At 34.7% G+C, this 18,287-nt stretch overlaps 1 protein-coding gene across 5 annotated transcripts in view; it reads right to left on the bottom strand.

The window, feature by feature from the left end:
* ATP2C1 (ATPase secretory pathway Ca2+ transporting 1) overlaps positions 1-18,287 on the bottom strand; it is a 62,071-nt gene that overhangs the window by 8,069 nt on the left and 35,715 nt on the right. For all 5 annotated transcript variants that reach the window (XM_057372719.1, XM_057372722.1, XM_057372721.1 and 2 more), the window contains 16 exons: positions 16,528-16,563; positions 15,592-15,653; positions 15,127-15,235; positions 13,212-13,367; positions 12,600-12,668; positions 11,819-11,894; positions 11,244-11,310; positions 10,050-10,174; positions 8,680-8,777; positions 7,153-7,248; positions 6,951-7,040; positions 6,135-6,239; positions 4,293-4,449; positions 2,823-2,993; positions 1,735-1,832; positions 143-193 (listed from right to left, as the gene is read on the bottom strand). In XM_057372719.1, coding sequence (XP_057228702.1) covers positions 143-193; positions 1,735-1,832; positions 2,823-2,993; positions 4,293-4,449; positions 6,135-6,239; positions 6,951-7,040; positions 7,153-7,248; positions 8,680-8,777; positions 10,050-10,174; positions 11,244-11,310; positions 11,819-11,894; positions 12,600-12,668; positions 13,212-13,367; positions 15,127-15,235; positions 15,592-15,653; positions 16,528-16,563 — 1,566 coding nt within the window. The remainder of the gene's footprint in view (positions 1-142; positions 194-1,734; positions 1,833-2,822; positions 2,994-4,292; positions 4,450-6,134; positions 6,240-6,950; positions 7,041-7,152; positions 7,249-8,679; positions 8,778-10,049; positions 10,175-11,243; positions 11,311-11,818; positions 11,895-12,599; positions 12,669-13,211; positions 13,368-15,126; positions 15,236-15,591; positions 15,654-16,527; positions 16,564-18,287) is intronic.

The following is an 18,287-nucleotide window of genomic DNA, read 5'->3' as shown; positions in this document are numbered from 1 at the left end:
TCTAGGTAATATTTTCAAGTACACTTCACTGTCAAATTAGATGCATTTCTGATTTCATCTTGACACACTGTAGCACATTATACTTTAAGTAAAGGCAATATCCATAGCAACAGTCCAGCATTTGAGCCTCTATAAGACRTACCTTTATAATTTTCAATTTATGTCGGGGACTGGCTCTGTAGAATACTGCAACCTATTAAAAGAATAATGAAGCAGTGATGAAAATTTCAGGATTGTGAAGAATTGCAATGGATTCTATTATGGTAGGGGTTAAAAAATACTATCAAAGGCCAACTGTATTCTTGTCAGCTCTTAAGCTGAAGCTCCAGTGAGCTGTGTTTTTAATTGAGTGAAATCATTGATTCCAGCAAAGGTTCAGAGTGTGTTCTGGTAAACAAAGTTAGTGCTACTTATTTCAAGACAGACTATGCAATTTAAAAGCCTTCTAAAATAATGAAGCAGCTGAGCGATAATGGCTTGCTGCTGGCCTTCCTGAATAAATTCATGCAGGCAGCTACCATGCTGACTCTATAATCAACATCCTTTTTCCTTGTGAGCCCAAGTTACTCAGGATATTTCAATTTTACTACTTTATATAGAATATTATTAACAATTGAAAGCTAATTAAAAATTAAGACATGGAAGAAACAATTTTCTGATTTTTTTTTTGGTCTCTGGACTTCTCTGTAAATTGAAATTTTAGCACATGGAATTTAGTTTTCCATAATCTCCATACAGTTAGCATTCTTCCTTTTCAAGAAGCCTGACAAAAAGTTTCTCAAGAATGAGTTTAGACTGTATACARCTACCCATCCTATTGGTGGATTTTAATAAATCCCTAATAAGATTTTAAGSAAACACCTAGAAAAGCAATTGAGTCTCTGGTTAAACACATTTAAGTAATTTTGTAGCTATTTCAGTTATTTAATGTGGATAGCCTTTAAGAACAAGTATTACCAAATAAACAAAAAATATTATTTTCCACACAATTCTTTCTTTTTCTCAGTTTCTTTCTCACAGTTTCTGTGAGTCACTAAGAAAAGACAGAAAGCTGACATGCACATTTCTTGATTGCAATACTGGCTTTTGGCTTGCTTACACCACACTCAAGCATGCTGCAGTCTAATTTTGCAGACAAACACAGCAGAATTTTGATGCATAAATTTTGCAACATTGCTAAACCTGCACCTCTATTGCATTTGATTATGTCTTTGCATGTATAACTTTATCATTGGTTAATCCATTTAGTTATTTAATAATTAAAAATTTAAGCAGTAACTTAAYAAATATACCCTTTCAAAATTCCCAACCAGTGACCCCAGATCTACTAAAATMATGAAAAACACAGACAAGTCCTCTTATGAATTACAAAACAATGGACTGTCTGAACATGCAGACTGTAAGGTTACATGTATGAGCTGAGTTACTCAGAAATAAAATGCCCTAATAATACAAAAAGGTGATATTCACTGGGAGGTGGCAAAATGACAGTTATAAGTAAAAACAAACTGAATCATTAAAAGAGTCAGAAGCAAAAAAACTCACTAAAAACATAATTGCGTAAGTTGAAAGAAATTTTCAGATCAGTCATATGTCAGCCCAAAAGATACTTATTAGAACAATATTATTTGTATCTCAGAAATTACATTTTAGCTTGTCATAGRAAAAAAAGCATTTCTCAATATGTAAATGTATCATTTACCATATTTCAGTAAGTAGTRTATCAGAACAAACCTTTGGTGTTATTTGAGAAAGCTGCTGAATATCCAAATCATCTATCTCTTCTCCAGAGATTGCCTGTGAATTTTTGGAATACAATCCTAGTCGACTAGCTGTAAAGAAGTAATTTAAAAACTTTATTACACTTATTTACCCTTTTAAGGCATTAAGTACCCAATCATTTTTTTTTAATCCTAATATTTTCTGAAGCATTTCAGATTTTAAATACCTAGAGCAGAACTTTTTACTACATTATTGATTCAGTATGTTGGAGTAAATTGCCTGAACTCTTGAGTAATAACAACATGCTACAAAGTCTATTCTAATCAGGTATTTATTTGCTCAGTCTTTTTAGGTCTAAAGGTCTGTAGTTGTCCTGTCAGGTGTCATATAAACAAACAGAGGAGCTTGGTCCCCTCAAAGAATGCACAGTTCAAAAATAACATGACAGAAAATGAAAAATAACATAAGGGAGACAAGGGAAAAAAACAAACCTGACAAAATACTCTGAGTTTGGGGGTATACTTTTCATGTGCACATTCAACAGTTCATCATCCTGTTTGTAAAGAATTCATATTCTGGCTAAAGTGCTTGTACTTCAATGCATTATATTGTAAAAATGAAATTAGGTAGTTGGTTTAAATACCTAATAATACTTGAGCCTCAAACCTAGTTATATGGACAAAACTGTTCTGGATAGCACTGAAGCGCCATAMATCATTATTCCTTGTCACTGGCTATTTTAGTTTATCTGTTGCCATGAGAAATGCATCCAAAGCTGAGGGCAKGGAGTGTGGTGGTGGTGATGTAACAACAAGAATCAGAAATCAATCACATGTAATAAGAAAAAGACATAAAATACAGTTTCATACAGCCAGAGTCATAAATTAACCAAATTAGAAAAACTGCTGTTCAAGTTGAAATCAAGTATCACTTCAGGCTTGGGTGCTGGGCCTTTTGGGTCATTTTCTCTGCTAATTCCACTGTACCGTACATGAACCCAAAATACAGAACTTACAAATGTTAAAGACTAATACCAATACTTCATAACAATAAGCTAAGCAGAAAATAAGAAATTATGAAGGGAAGTGAATTATTCATACCAATGGCAACTGCAGTTTCCTGTGAATCTCCAGTAACCATTTTTATTGCAACTCCTGAGGTGATAAGTGTAGTGACAGCTTCTTTTACACCTGTCCGTGGAGGATCAATTATTCCCACAAGCCCCAAAAAAGTCAACTGTCCTAACTCAGGACCAGAAGCCAAGGCCAGAACTTTACAAGACAAAGAAAAAAAAAAGTTAAGATTTGAAATGAACATTTACATCAGCATTCAAAACAACTGTTTCAAACTAATAGGCCAGCATAAAGCAAAGAGCAGGAATTKATATTTTCCAATTTTTAAACCTTGGCAGTAGCAATGTTGAGCATTCACAATAACCTACTTAAGTACACTCTTGTCTTCTAAAGAACTGCTTACCAAATAGGCATATTGCAGGTTTTAAAGATAACTTTCCTATTTATTCTCATCTGAATGCATTTATACTTTCACTATGTGGAAAGAAAACCATATCTAGCTTTGTTATTTCTCTGTGCATTTCTTTTATGCAAGTGGATGAAAGGGAGGACCAGTTAATGTATTTCTTTTATGTTTTGGGGGATTTTTCCRTTTTGAGTGGCAATTTCATTGAGTATATGGAATGTCAGGTACTGGAATGTCTTTTAAAGTAGGATTCTTAATTCAAATATATTTGAATGCCATTAGAGTTGCAAGAAAAAAACAAGWTTGTTTTTTTCAAAATATTACCCTTGATTTTTTTGTTTGGCAGAATAAATCACTGTTCAAATAAAACAGCAAAGAGATACCATTCCTAGCATATCCTCTCAGCTTCTAATAATTTACATTTTAGGAATTTCCTGAGCCAGAGTACATCTCCCTTTAAAAAATAATAACAAACAAAAAATTAAAAAGCTGTGCATGGACTTGACAGCCTTTACAGAGGCCAAAGAAAGCCAGTCATGTATAATGCTGGCCCATAATCAACTCCTGTCAATCATCTTGTGAAAAATACTTTGTTTTATCTAGAATTCTACACAGCTTGTTAATACAGAAGATAATTCTAATGGCATCTCCTGACCTGCAATCAGTTGTGCTAACCTAACTCAYGAAGGTGGCAGGAGCCAAAGTAATGGACAAATAAACACATTCACTTTCACATTTAAAAAAAACCCTTAGGCATCTATAATAAGGTATGGAAGCTATTAAGTAGCAATGTACTTTTCAGTTATGGTCACATGAAAGAGACAGCAGGAAGCAACAGTGCCCTTTCTCACCCTTTGCAGTTTAATTATGTTATTATACAAGCTTAAAAACTAAACAACACAATGGCAGTTACTGAACAAAAAAACCTAACCACCAACCAAAACAAAGATCCAAGTGTTATCCAAGTGTTTTGGGTTGCTCTTGTTTCTTCTTGTTGTTTTTGATTGTTTTTTGTTTGTTTTTTTTTTTAACAACAAGCAGTGCTATTTAAATAAAAAAAATGGTTCTTTTGAGAGACTGAAACACCTTACCCCGAAGTCCCGCAGAACCCATAGACATTTTCTCCTGCTGGTATTGCTCTCTCTGTTGCTGAACCAGAGGCAGGCTCTGTCCCTTACAATTATATGAAGTACAGTACCTAATGACTTGTTCATAAGCACCTTTCATAAAGCAAATTTCAGGTTTGTCCTGAAAGAAAAAAGAGCTGTTATCTACACAAGTATGTATGTGCATAAGTACAAATACACAAGCACATACACACATGGACACAATAATGACATGTGTACTATTGTGAAGAATCTCAAGAACGTAATGCAAATCAAAGTTACACTTCAAAACACAAAAATCTGTTCCTTTGAGTATCTCCAGACAGTGTATGTTCAAGAATGATAAAGCTAAAAGAGCCAAGCTAATATCTCATTTCAGTAGACATCAGACACAGACATTGCAAGTCACAGTTTATACACTAAAGGGGCCWTGCAAAGGACAGAAATTCAACCTACACAGAACATTAGACCTGGAATACCTTAAGCTTATCGTCAGACCAGCTGCACAGGTCATTAAACATCTCCTCCATCTTTGAAAAGGCCTAATAACTCTAATATTTTCCAGATAGCCATCTAGCCTTGATATGATCATATCTCAGGACTGAGAGTCCACCACCTACCTCAAGCATTTAATTCCAGTGCTAAATCAACTCATTCTTTCCCTTCCCCCACTTTCCATTAAGAACTGCTGCCTCAGCTCAATTTCCAATCACTGATCATTCACCTTCTCTCCAGCTGAACTAAAAAGCTCTTTTTTAGTGTATCTATTTTCTTCCTGTGAAGTTATTTATATGCATAGCAGTCAAGTTACCTCAATCTTTCATGATAGGACTAACTGATGAGAGTTACAAGTTTCCAAATCCACTGTCTTTTCTTAACCTTCAAATCATTTATGCTCCYGTTAAATCTATTATTAATTTTCCAACAATCTTTTAAAATTTCTGATTCAAAACCACAGACATAGTAAGTCTTTACATGGATTAAAATGTTATCCTAATTTCTGCTCACCATTCTTTAGGCAGACATGGATAATCAACAATATAATTCACATAGCTAAAAGGAGTCAAATGCTTTCTTTCCAAAGCAAAGATTTTACTGTGATACTGGAACACTGTCAGCAAAGCTGGTTTTAGTCTGAAGTACTAGGTTTTTCATAAATCAAATAAAAGGTCTRTTGTTGCACATATTGTCTAGAAGGCTCCAGTGATCAGACTGGCAGTGATTATGTCAATACTTGTAATAAAAGCATTCATATGAATCTAAATGAAACATGATTGCAAATATGTATGTGAAAGCACCAGAAGACAGAAAAAGAGGATAAAAGGGTGTTTTTTATTGATAATCCATGCCAGTGTTGACATCAATAAAATTTGTCAGCACTGGGGACGTGATGTCTGCATCAAAAACAGAAAGCCCATACTTTCAAATGAAAGAAATTTTACTATTGAACATCAATGCATATTCTTGCTCTTAATTTATTATGTAACTATGCAGCATTGGAACAGCAGAAGATTGGCAGAATTGCTTTAGATGTTTGAGAAGAGAAAATAAGGAAGAAAAAATAGCCAAGCATACATTCAAAGTCACAGCTTTGAAAATACTTTAAATAATTTCCTGGGATGTCTTTTATGGGAATTATTTTCTGTGGTTTCTTTTCTCTACTTCAGAGCTTGAAACTGAAGCTGTGGCTACTATCAAACCATATTTCCAGTACTGTGCACTACTGCCAGCCTTCCAAAACTTCTGAAGTAAAAAATGAACACATTAATCAAGGTAGATAACCATTCTACAGAGCCAATGCTCAAGGAAACAGTGATTGAAGTTTACCTGCTGTGTTCTGTGAATGCATTTAACAGCCATCCATTTTTGTTCTGAGCTGAAGGGATATTCAGCCTTCCTTATGTAGTCTTCTTGAACTCCATCTAAACCCATCTGTAGAATATGGAAGTACCACCACAATATCAGGACCTTTTCTTTTCAAATAGGTATGAAATTTGTTGACTTGTTGAAACACCTTAGTTAGCAAACATCACTTAATTAAAGAACAATTTCATCTCCAAAGTTGCTTTTGAGGACACTGCTCCAATTTAAATAGGCTTCAGACAAATTAGCACTGAAAGCACCTAGAACTTCGTTCAGGCTTCAGCATGAGCTTGCTACATTTCTCAGTAGCTGTAATGGGTGTGTCACAGCATTAGAGAAAAAAACAACACCCCCCTCCCTCTTCAAAAGAAAAAACCCAAACATTTCAGCACAGTGTCCACAATTCAAAAGCCCTGCACTTAAAAGGCACTATAAACACTGCAGTCACCAATACATCAGTTATCAACTTCCCACTGCTACTGATGTGAACTGGGAAAGAGACAGCACAGTGAATATTCAACAGGTAAATAGTTTGTGGCAGGTAAAAAGACAGTACTAAGTGCAAAAAGATGAAAATAGAGATTTTACTTCACTCGCAAATATTTTTTTTCTGATCCTTCAGAACGCCCAAGATTTACAAGAAAGAAACATAGGAGATGAGCAGTTGCAATACAAATCTAGGAGATCCAAAAGAGAAGAAAATGAGAAAAACAAAACCACAACTTATTTCTATACATTTCCCACCTGCCATGAATCCAAAAAGCACCATCAAGTACASACCTTCATAGCAAGTGCAATCAAAGCCCCTTCTGTTGGCTTCCCCATCAATGTGTTGTTTCTAATCAAGGCATCATTGCACACACAACCAGCCTAAAAGATGAGGAAGGAAAGGGGAGAAAACAGAACACAACATAAATGTCATACAGAGCTCTCGTGCTCTACGTCATCAGTTAAAACTCACCCTTCTTTGCCAAGATCTTACCTCCACAATTTTGCTAATGGATGGGTTGTTATAACCATGAATAACTTCACCATCGAGCATCACTTCTCCAAATCTGTTATAACCTACTCCAGTAACCTGCAAGACAAGCAGCCAAAGGCAGCATGAAACAGTGTTCACCAGGTTAACTGCTCTCAGCTTTTTACTATGAAGGCTACTCATAATGGCTGCTTTCACTCAATGTGCACTTATTGTTCTTACTCAGCTTCTAATGCAGCAACACTCTGAATTCAATAAAATATATTAGAGACTAATTTCTTTAATAAGTATCAATTTTATTCCTGAGCATACATAAATGTAGTGTATGCTGTTTCATTACAGTATTAGGCATGCTTTCTTTTTTCTTTTGCTTTCTAACTTTTTCCTCCTATTTGTCTTTACCCTGATTAATAATGCATAACCCCTGCAGGGGAATGGAACTACAGAGCAGAGTCCTACTTCCATCCAGTCATAAAATTATTTTTTTTTTAAAAAAGAAACAGTTGAACARCCTCTCAGTTTAGACCTCGGAAGGGTGTTAAAACCAGTAAAATTGTATTTTTAGTGCATAAAAACCAGGCATTGCACTAGGATCCTAAAAAARTCTTCATAGTCTTCACAGCTAATATATTAAAAAGCCATTTTAAGTTCTTTTTCCATTAGGAAAGAGAARCTGATTTGACCTAGATGCAATTCTGCTAGTAGCAATATTCATATAGAATTCTAACAATAAAAAAACAAATATCAGGATTTATAAGAAAATATAGGTAAATAATAGGAATCAATATGAAAAAATGCCAGTATTTTTGCCTAAAGAATAAAATCACAAGACAATCTGTTAACTGTACTGTGGAAACAAAATCATGATCAAGGAGTTTGAGAGTTTAAGAACTTGTTTAAAACACTCCTATGAATCCACATCCAGTTCCAYACTTCACTGCTTTTCCATTCCTTCTGCTGTTGCTTCTCTTTTGTGCATTAACAACAACAGTCTTTCCAGAAACTCCTTAATCTCAACAATCACTGCTTCATGTCCTGCTCCTACTTGCAAGTCCATCCATTACAAAAAAGCAAGAATGACAGTACATATTCAGTACAAACAGTTCACACAATAACCAAATTTCTGGCTAAAAGACAGTTTATCTCCATTTTAAATGTTTGCAACACATGAACTTTGGGGATTTATTTTGCACCTGAAACAGCAAAACAGCATCAATTTTCTCTACTGAAGAAAAACACAACCTCTCAACTTATCTGTGTATCTGAGCATTTGATTCTTATAGGGCATGACCTACAGTCACCTGAAGGTTTAAGAACTTAATATATACAATAAAATTCTGTAACCAGAGAGGATTTGGATAACACGCTCAAAGGCTGCATGCTAAATTAATTGAGGGGCAAGAGTTTGGTGCAATGAATTTATGTTTCCTTAACTGATGCTTTGCCTGCAATATAATCCAGCATGTTTCAGCAGGTATACACACAACAAGGTAAAAAGGCAAATTCAAGTCAAAGTGTCACACTACATACCTCAGCATGCTGCCCATCAGAAGTAAAAATATGGGTAACAGTCATTTCATTCTTTGTCAGAGTTCCAGTTTTATCTGAACAAATGACGTTGCAACAACCTGAAATAACAATTAACGTTTATAAGACAATTCTGGTTTAGAACAATGTAACTAACAAAGACAAAATTATTCAARCTGAGCAAATTTCTAGAAATACTGCAGCTGTCTGTGAATAAAAACAAGTAAGATTTAATGAAAGACAGCAAATTTTCAACTAGTAATAAATAATTGTACAAGTTTCTTTGCGATTTTGTCCAATAAATTAAAAAAACCCCAAACTAATTAAAATCCAAAATTCACAACTTATCCAAAATGTGTCCAGTCACTATGTCCCCTTTATTTTATTCTGCTGAATGTCAAACTACATTACTGAAATCTTAAATGTGATTCCTGGTGGGGAGAAAAACAAAGAGCCTGCTTTAAAGAAGTCATTCTTCTTTAATAATAAGCACAACATGTGTCTAACACTAGACACAATATTTCTGTCACACAAGTGTTATATCAGCAAGTCACAAGAGTGACTTACTAACAAATCTGAAAATTTTAATAAGCTTGAAAATATTACAAAAACATGAAATTTTAATTCTGGAATGGAGATTCTGAAAGTGTTGCAGCATCTTGACATTTCTGGACATGACCACAGGAACTGTAAAAGCAACAAAAAACCTTGCAACACTAATGAAACTCTGCTAGGGGCCTTGGAAGAAGATTTTCCCAATCTTCAAATGCAAAAAAGGAATTCAGATGCAGCAGAATTACTTAACTTAGTATTTGTATTTCTTTTTCATGTTCTGTGCTTTACATGTTTTATGACTCAACCTGCACACAATGTCTTTGAGTTTAAAAGTTTTTAATGATTTTAAATTCTAATATGAGCAGCATAACATCCTGAAGGTGCATTATGACTACAAAGCTTTTTCTAATACTTGAATCTGGATTTCTTTTCAATTTTCAGTACCATTCCTAAATTTGCAGTACGAAATTTTAGTTTGAAAACATTTTATACATCTTACTTAACAAGAACATCTTACAGCAAACAAGTATGAAGACTATATATCTAATCCCTCAGTTTAGTGTATTGGTAGTGTGGCATGCTATTAACTGGCAGACTTTTTATTTAATTTTAAAAAAAAGTAGTTAGAAGGCCCACAGAAACATCACCTGAATTGCTCTTGTGTACCACATATTCCATTTAGGAATGTTTTAAAGATGCCACCACACTGTTAGCAAAGTAAGAATACCTGCTTTTTTTTTCTCATTAGTCATCAATATTTCTGCRGATTTCCTAACATTTGCATCAAAAACACTATCTCTAAATTAGTCTAGCCATACCTAAGGTTTCAACAATAGGCAGCTTTTTTACAATAGCCCGTTTCTTCACCATTCTCATCACACCAAGGGCCAGTGTCACYGTTACCACAATTGGGAGTCCTTCAGGGATTGCAGCTACAGCCAAACTGTAATGAAAGTAAATACATAAACCTTATTTTGGAATGTCATACAGGAATACACAGTAATGATGAATTTACAGTTCAGAACATTGTTTCTGTAGCTGACTGGTCACTGAGATTAAAACTGCAAGGAGGGAGCTGCCATGTGATTCTAGCTGTATAGCATTCTTTATAAGAAACCTGCTGAAGACAGMARCAGATKAAATAAATTAGATCATTTCTAYTCATTATTTATGCAAAARTATGAAGAAACGTTGGGGAGAGGGAGAAATCAATTATACATCTGTTTTGCSTACACAAAGCACTAATTAAGGCTGCATAAAGCAGCCTAGATTGTGAAGAATAAGTGTAGTCAGCACTAAACAGAACKGGGAAATGTCACCACTGATCCACAATTGCTAATGCCAGATCATGATGTGGCAGCAAATTAAGTGAAGGAATGGCACTGAAGGTCATTTAAAAAACAAACAAATAAAAAACTTGATGACAATGAAAACAACTCATTAGGCACTGCTCAAAGATGCCGTTTCTGAGTSTCTTTTCTCCTCTCCACAAATGCATAATTCTCCAGAGTCTGATCCTGTCACTTAAAGAAACCTTTCTGCCTCATGCACTGCCCATGTAACTCAACAACTTCTCTAGGAGTTTGGAGTTAGACCATCTAAATTCAGTGCTGCTCTCAGCAAACACACTGGGATTAAGTTTGCATAATATAGTAGAAAATGAGTTATTGAACTACATGACACAAGGCTTGCAGTAACTTAGTATTGTCATATGCCTTATAAAATTACAGCTATTTTATTTACTCAGCAACAAAAATTCAAACTGTACAACTCTATTGCCTGTTTGCAGATGTTCCACAAGACACTGAGAAATCACCATATGAATGTAAAGTTTAAGAGACTGACAAGAACATACTGCATCATTAAAACTGTGTATGAATTTGCTTTTCTATTTTCATTTTGAATTACATGAAGTTRAGAGCTGTATGTGCAAGCATATAAAAGAGATCACTAGCTTTCAAACACTTGCTGTAATGCATGATCTATGGTTTATGCAAAAACATAAATCTTACCTCACACCAATTGTGAACATATCAAGGATATGTTTTCCTTGCAACCAGCCAACTAGCATAATAACTCCTATAAAAAAAAACAGTCAAGGGAATAAATGTAAAACCAGCAAGTACTACAGCCTCAAGAAGACAAGAAAACATTCAAACAATCGAAACAAAGCTTAACACTGTGCTATCTATAAAAATCTATTATTTATTTCACTGTCAAAGCATGATTCCATTAGTATGGCAAAGATGAAGAAAGTATCAGCCAATCAAGATGCCCAGTTGTATCTCTAAGGTACTCATTTATGCACACCTTGAATCAGAATCCAAGTCACAATGCAATTTAAAAGAAATCACTTAGAGGATAAAATGTCAGTAAAGTACATTTGAAGGAACAAATAAACACCCTTATGACTAGAGTTATGTCACATTATGTAATTTTGAGATGACTGGTGATATAAACTCAAAGTGACCAGTGAAATCTGGAGCTAAAAGATTTTTAAAGAGACTAAGTCTTCCATTTCCCAGGCCTACGCACTAGTTGCCATTAGATAAATGTTTGGCATTATTTTGTATAAAAAGTATCTTACCTATTATACCAAAGGAATACAAGGAAAGCTGTTTTCCCAAGAGATCCATGCTCTTCTGCAGAGGTGTCTTTGGAGCCTTGATGAATGGCAAACATGCAGGAGTTAACAAATGGGCTGCATCACATTTTACTTCAGATGCAAAACTCAATCAGTGAATAAGATGCAGTTATACCCTACCCTATCTTTCCATACATTTATTTTAGGAAAACAGACTATTTTTTTTCATAGAATTCAATGAGATTCAAAAATRCTTCAATAAAATGAAATATTTATTAGAAATATTCTTTGGGAGCTTTGTGATATCTGCAACAAATCTAATATAAAAGGTCTTATCAAAAAGGTCATTAAAAAAAGCAAAACATCATGCCAACTACAAGTCACCACACTTCCTCCAAGACCAAARAGCTCTTGCTAGCAAGAATAAAACTAATTTTCCAAATAGAGGTATTAGAGCCCTGGAAAGCAAATTATAGCTCAAAAGGAAAGTTTTTAATCATCAGCAGAAAATTCAATTTAGCAAAACAGAAAGCTGTGCAAATATTTAGACAGGTTCAGAGTTATTTTCACCGTTAGTATCTTTAAGTAAGCTACGGATATTTTGTTGCACTGCATTCAATTACTACTTTCATGTCCAAGACCTAAAATTTGCTTCACTATAGGAAAGGAAAGTATYGAAAACAATGTATGATTAACTAAGTCCCTATGGAATAAATTCAAAGTTTTAATGAATGAAAAACACAGTTTCAAATTATGTCTTTGCTTCTAAATATTTTTCTCTTACCTCTTCTGCTTGCATCATTTTGAAAACCTCCCCAAATTCAGAGTTTTCTCCTGTGCCAATAACTATTCCCTAAAAAAAAAAACAATACAAAGATATAGCCAATTCAAATCTGAAGTTYTAATGTTAGTGGTTGTTATTGACAGCTTTGACTCCAATTGAGGGCAAATGCCATTTAGCCCAACAAAATTTTTAACTTAATTAGTTCTTGTCACTAATTCTAGTAATGAATTTTTCCTAAAATCTCTTTTGCCTCAGGGAAACAAATTWCTATTCTGTGCACTGCTGAAGTACTTACTAACTACCAGTAACAAAATTCAAATTGGTAACACCTAKCACTAGCCAGRATTGTATTTTYTGTTACACATTTTCAAATGTGAATRTAGCTCTARAAGCAAAACACAACATCCTAGACAGAGGAGTTTCATCTGCTCCCTGTAAATTTGAGCTCTCATGGTAATAGTTTTGTTATTAAACTTGTGACTGAAAAAGCACCAGTGAGAAAAACTCTGCAAAGTATCACAATAATCACCAAGAGGTAATCTCTAAAAGCAAGAACTGCTTTCAAATAGTTGAAATATGGAATATATTCTTCTCTATCAATAATGATTTTACCTTTGCTTTTCCACATCTGACCAATGTCCCCATGAAAGCAATATTGCTCCTAGAAGTAAGGTCTCCATTGGTCGCTGCTGGCTGAGGAGCTGTAGATTTAGAGCAAGGAGCTGTCTCACCTGTGAGACTGGATTCATCAATAGAGAGGTCTACAGCCTTTGAAAACAAAACAGGCAAAAAGCATGACAATATTTTCTAAGTAGTTGGACATGTAAATAAGTTTCAGAATTCTGACCATTAAAATATGGTGAAGAGCTATGTCAATACTTTAAGGATCAACAAAGCAACAAGCACTCCCACAAAGCTCTCACTTATGAGAGTCAGAAGTGGAAGATGAAGATGACACTTCACTACTGTTCAACTTTAGCCATGAGCTYTGAAATATTTATCACCACTACCAAAAGGAATCGTGTTTTAAGTCTACASTGTTATAGGTATGTTAGTTTTCAATTCAATATTCTGGCCTTAGAGAGGATGATCACAAAACTTGACAGTCTACTCATTAACATAGAGAAAACCTAAGCCACAAAAGATCCGCAAATTCATTTTGAAAAACAAGATTGTCCTCACAAAATCAGACCAGTGAAGAGAAGTTTTCATATATACAAACGCCTTCACAAAGTAAATAGTGCTTGGTTACCACTTCTACTGTTTTCTAGGACAGCATCAATGAGAAYATGCAGAAGAAATCTGGTCTTTTCTCTGAAAATATGATCTCCATATAATTTATTCTTAAAACCCACCACTTTGTAGCCATGCCCAGTAGACACAAGATGAAAATACAATTACATGATCTTAGTTTCAAATGATGTGCAAGAGTAGTTTACAATGGAAAAAAAATCTCATCTAGTGAAGGGCTGCAGAGAGCTGAGAAACTTCTAATTCCATTTCGGCTTTCTTCTGCAAGAGGCCTGAGCACGCTGCTATCATTGCATGGTATCAGATATGAGCAAGAARGTAGGTGCTGCTGCAACAGCAGTTTCATAACAATGCAGGGACGACACAATTGCCAAGGCAAGCAGAGTGTTTGCTGTCATAAAAAAATAAACCCACTCAACTACTAGCTACACCACAACCCCAACAGATTTGTCAAGAGTGTCACAAATTTGCCTCAGAAATCAGCTAATTTAGAATTTGTCTACAAATGAACACCGATTAATCCACTATCAACCGTGGATCATCTGGACATACAGATTTTTATATCCAGAAACTTCTTTAACATGACAGATAGCCCAGACACTAGGCAAACTGAGGATGGCCAATCTGAACAAAAAATAACATCATTCAACCAAAACAATCAAAATACGACAGATAAATATATATACACATTCCATTTAATTTTATAGACTGTTCAAGCACTGCAATAGTGCAATTGCTTCAACTCAAGCGCTAATAGTTGAGTGTCAGTAGTGCTAATACCACAAACTGAGTATTTAGTAAATTACAAGATGTTACAACACACACTGATGAAAAAGTGTCAGAGAGAAAAGATTACACCAGCACAATTTCACAAGTTTTTTCTAATATTCTAGTACCGGAGGACAGTGGAACTACACCCTAAAATTTAATGCAAATAAAGACTGAAAACCAACTACAACCAGATACCAAAATATCTTAGCATTCAGATGGACAACAATGTTTCTGCAACATGTTTAACGTAGAAGGGGGAAAAAATTCAAGAATACATTACTACATAAAATTGAAAAATTCTTTCTTCTCGTGTCCTACAGTAAGAAACTACATACATCGGCTAAGAATGTATGTGACATTTGGAAAGTAGTTATTTCAAATTTTTTATCAAGATAGTTGTGAACTCCAAACAAGATCTTAACTGCAGTACTCAGTGGCTATCTTCCCCTCCCCTGTCTGACAAGAAGTAAAGTCGTAAAATATTAAATCCAAGTTAGGTATATACCTCAAATAATCGTAGATCAGCTGGRACTCTGTCTCCAACTGACAGGCAGACTGTATCACCTGGCACTAAATCTCTTGCAAGTGTGTGTTCCACCCGACCTTCTCGCACACTGTGGGCACAAAGAGCATTAAGAGAGACTTCTCTGGTATTTTGGCTGAGAAAAGCATTTCACACAACTGACTACATGTTGCAGTGTTACACATTTAAAAAATATTTCTTCTTTGCCACTTGTTTCTTAGAGTTTACACATCAGTAAGATCATTGGAAGGGCTCAGAGAAGAAACCACATGGCAGGTTTTTAGGCTCATAAAATAATCTTTAAAATGAGCAAAAGCAAAGTGTATTCTATGTCAGCATAAGAACTTGATACAAAGGAACTAAGTTCAGTTAAATCTTTCCTATTTAGTCATTTCAGATTAAACTTCTCGTGATTTACTTTAGGACTCAAAGGACAAAATTACATACCAATGGCATTCTGGAGGCACTAGTTTACTAAGCTCTTCAAGAGATTTTTCTGATCTGTACTCCTGCAAAGATTTTTTTTTTAAAATAAAGCAGATAACAGATTTAAAACAGGGAAAACTTACACAACATAAAATACACTTACTGACACTTATTTCATTAATAAAGTTGTATTAAGTAATATTCCAAACAATCAGAGATGACATTCAACCGTTCTATATTAGATAGATTAAAAAGCAAATATAGTCCAACCATTTATAGATTTGCCTACATGTGTTTCTTCTGAAAAATTAGCAGAGGTCCTTTGCTGTATCTTCAAATCCTTTCAATACCTGCTATAATGCTTCTACACTCAGGGATCAGTTACATTATTGAATGCTACAGTGTAACAAATTAGTGTCAAAAAACACTGTGTTCATGCTCTTAGCCCCTGGAGAACTAAGGTAACACATCTTTAACTTGATAAACAGATTACAAAAATAAGGTAATTAAAAATATGACAATATAAGTAAAATAAAGCACAAATACAGAGCAATTTTGGTTTTGGCACACCCTGACTAAATGTGCATTTACAGGACAAAAACAACTTTCTTATGACTTGGGAAACAATATTTTTTTTCCATTTCTGCACAAAATTAAAGCAAGAGCTACATTTTCAAAATCTTTCATTTGAAGYAAGATATGTAAGTACTTCTACACTATTTATTACAAGGGCTTCCTTACAAGTACTCTTATTGCTGAATATGATACTGATACAGATGCACAAATGTCAACATGATTAAAGCAGGACAAATCATGCACTTTAGAAAAGGCAAAGACTTGGGTAAAAGCACATTACTCAACCATTCACAGCACAATGTATCAAACAACTACTTCAGTCTTCCYAATAAAAGAGTTTACATAAATACAATAATCTTATTTGGAGAGCAGCTGTCTTACCTGAACGAAGGCAACTGTAACAACAATGAGTATTGCCTGCAAGAGGACAGAAGTGGGTGAGATRAAAGAATACCAAATAACCATGAAAGTAAGCAATCCTATTTGGTTTTGCTCAGTCATAGTTGTTACTAGATATTAACAGGATCATTTGGAAACACACTGGTTTTCTCTTGCTCAAAATCACTTGGTATCTCTCATGTCTGTCATAAAAGCAATGCCATTATCTCTTTGCACCTGCTTCACTGATGTCCAAGAATGCAGTAACCTGATCATGCTAAAGATAAGATTAATAACTAGATAACAAACTTGAAAAACTTCCTCTGCTTCCTGTTTCTAAACATTGAGTCAGAGACAGCAGTGGAAAGAGATCCGTAACACAAATAGGAAAACTGACTTGTGCTCTCTGTGAACAGAACAAAGGTGTGTTAACTGCTATGGGGCATCACAGATGTGGTTTCATTCAAGTACCCCGATAACATAAAGACTAAGAATCAGCTGAAGACTAGGTAAGAGGCAAAAAGTCTGTAGCCATAAAACATCCTAGCAAGAACAAGAGGAGGAWGAACCTCAGAAAATCTGTCCAAGACACCCAAGAATTGAAACAAGACACTGGGTACAACCCAAACAGACAAGATGCCAGAGATAAAAAAAAAAACCAAAGAAAACACAAAAAAAACCCCACAAACAAACAAAAAAATTGCTCATTAGGAAAAGTCCAAGAGGAAGACTAAGGCCTCAAGAGGAGCCTCAAGATACAGTCCCCTATATCACATACAATTCTGGTCACAAYACTTCAACATAAACATCATGAGGCTTCTAACCACATGATGTGAAAGTGAGCAAAAGAAATAAATCTATTCCAGGAAACAACAAAGATCCTTTTGTTGTAAAGCAAGTCTCATCTTYTCCATCAATACACTCTTAAATTGAGTTTTGCTACATTAACTGAATTWGTTACTCAAGCCTAGCTGTTACACTGATTTCTTCTAGAACCAAAACACAATATACATTAATTAAGCCTTTAAAGTACACACAGCAACTACTAAAAATAACCAAGATACTACCATTTTGCAGGTGAAAAGCCCTCTTGAACTCTTACATAAATCCACATATATCCACCTTATTTGTGAYACTAACTTTAACCTCACCAACTGAATATGAGGAAATAACTATATATTTTCCATCTTTTCATGGCACATTTCCATCACACCTACACGGGTTTTTTGGAGGCAATATCATTGTATTCTACAGACCACGCTACCTGAAAAAGCTTTGCATTCCTAGCCTCACATCAGTCTCTCAGCTTGTGTCTGTGTGCAATGGCTTGCATAAAGAAGCCAATATCTTCCAAATGGAAAGTACTTAATGATTTGATTTTACTTTAATCTTCATCAGTTCCCAGTCCAGATCAAGAAGTTTTACAATACGTTTGTACCAGCAGAACTAAAAGGACAGCAAAAGCAGCTCAAGACAGCCACCGAAAGTAATATATGTCACTGATCTTTAGTAGCAAATTAGTTTTGTTGGCAAGGCTCAGAGCACAAATGCATAGTTGCAGAAAAATTGCACTAYCTTCTGAAAATGATGTAAAACAAATCTTCACTTGATGATATAGTGGGCATTATGGATAATAACAAGTTTAAACGGTGCAGGTTAGTCAGTAGTTAGACAAAATGCACAACTGATAACTTTAACTCAATCACATATTTTAAAATACTCCTACYAGTGCTCACAAGCAAGATTTGATTAAATCTATTAAA

The sequence above is a fragment of the Malurus melanocephalus genome, unplaced genomic scaffold (genome assembly GCF_030028575.1).
Source record: "Malurus melanocephalus ecotype Western Australia unplaced genomic scaffold, MMel_1.1 scaffold_177, whole genome shotgun sequence".
Lineage (NCBI taxonomy): Eukaryota > Metazoa > Chordata > Aves > Passeriformes > Maluridae > Malurus > Malurus melanocephalus.
Note: the sequence above shows the minus strand (reverse complement) of the source record. Positions and strands in the feature narration are given on the sequence as shown.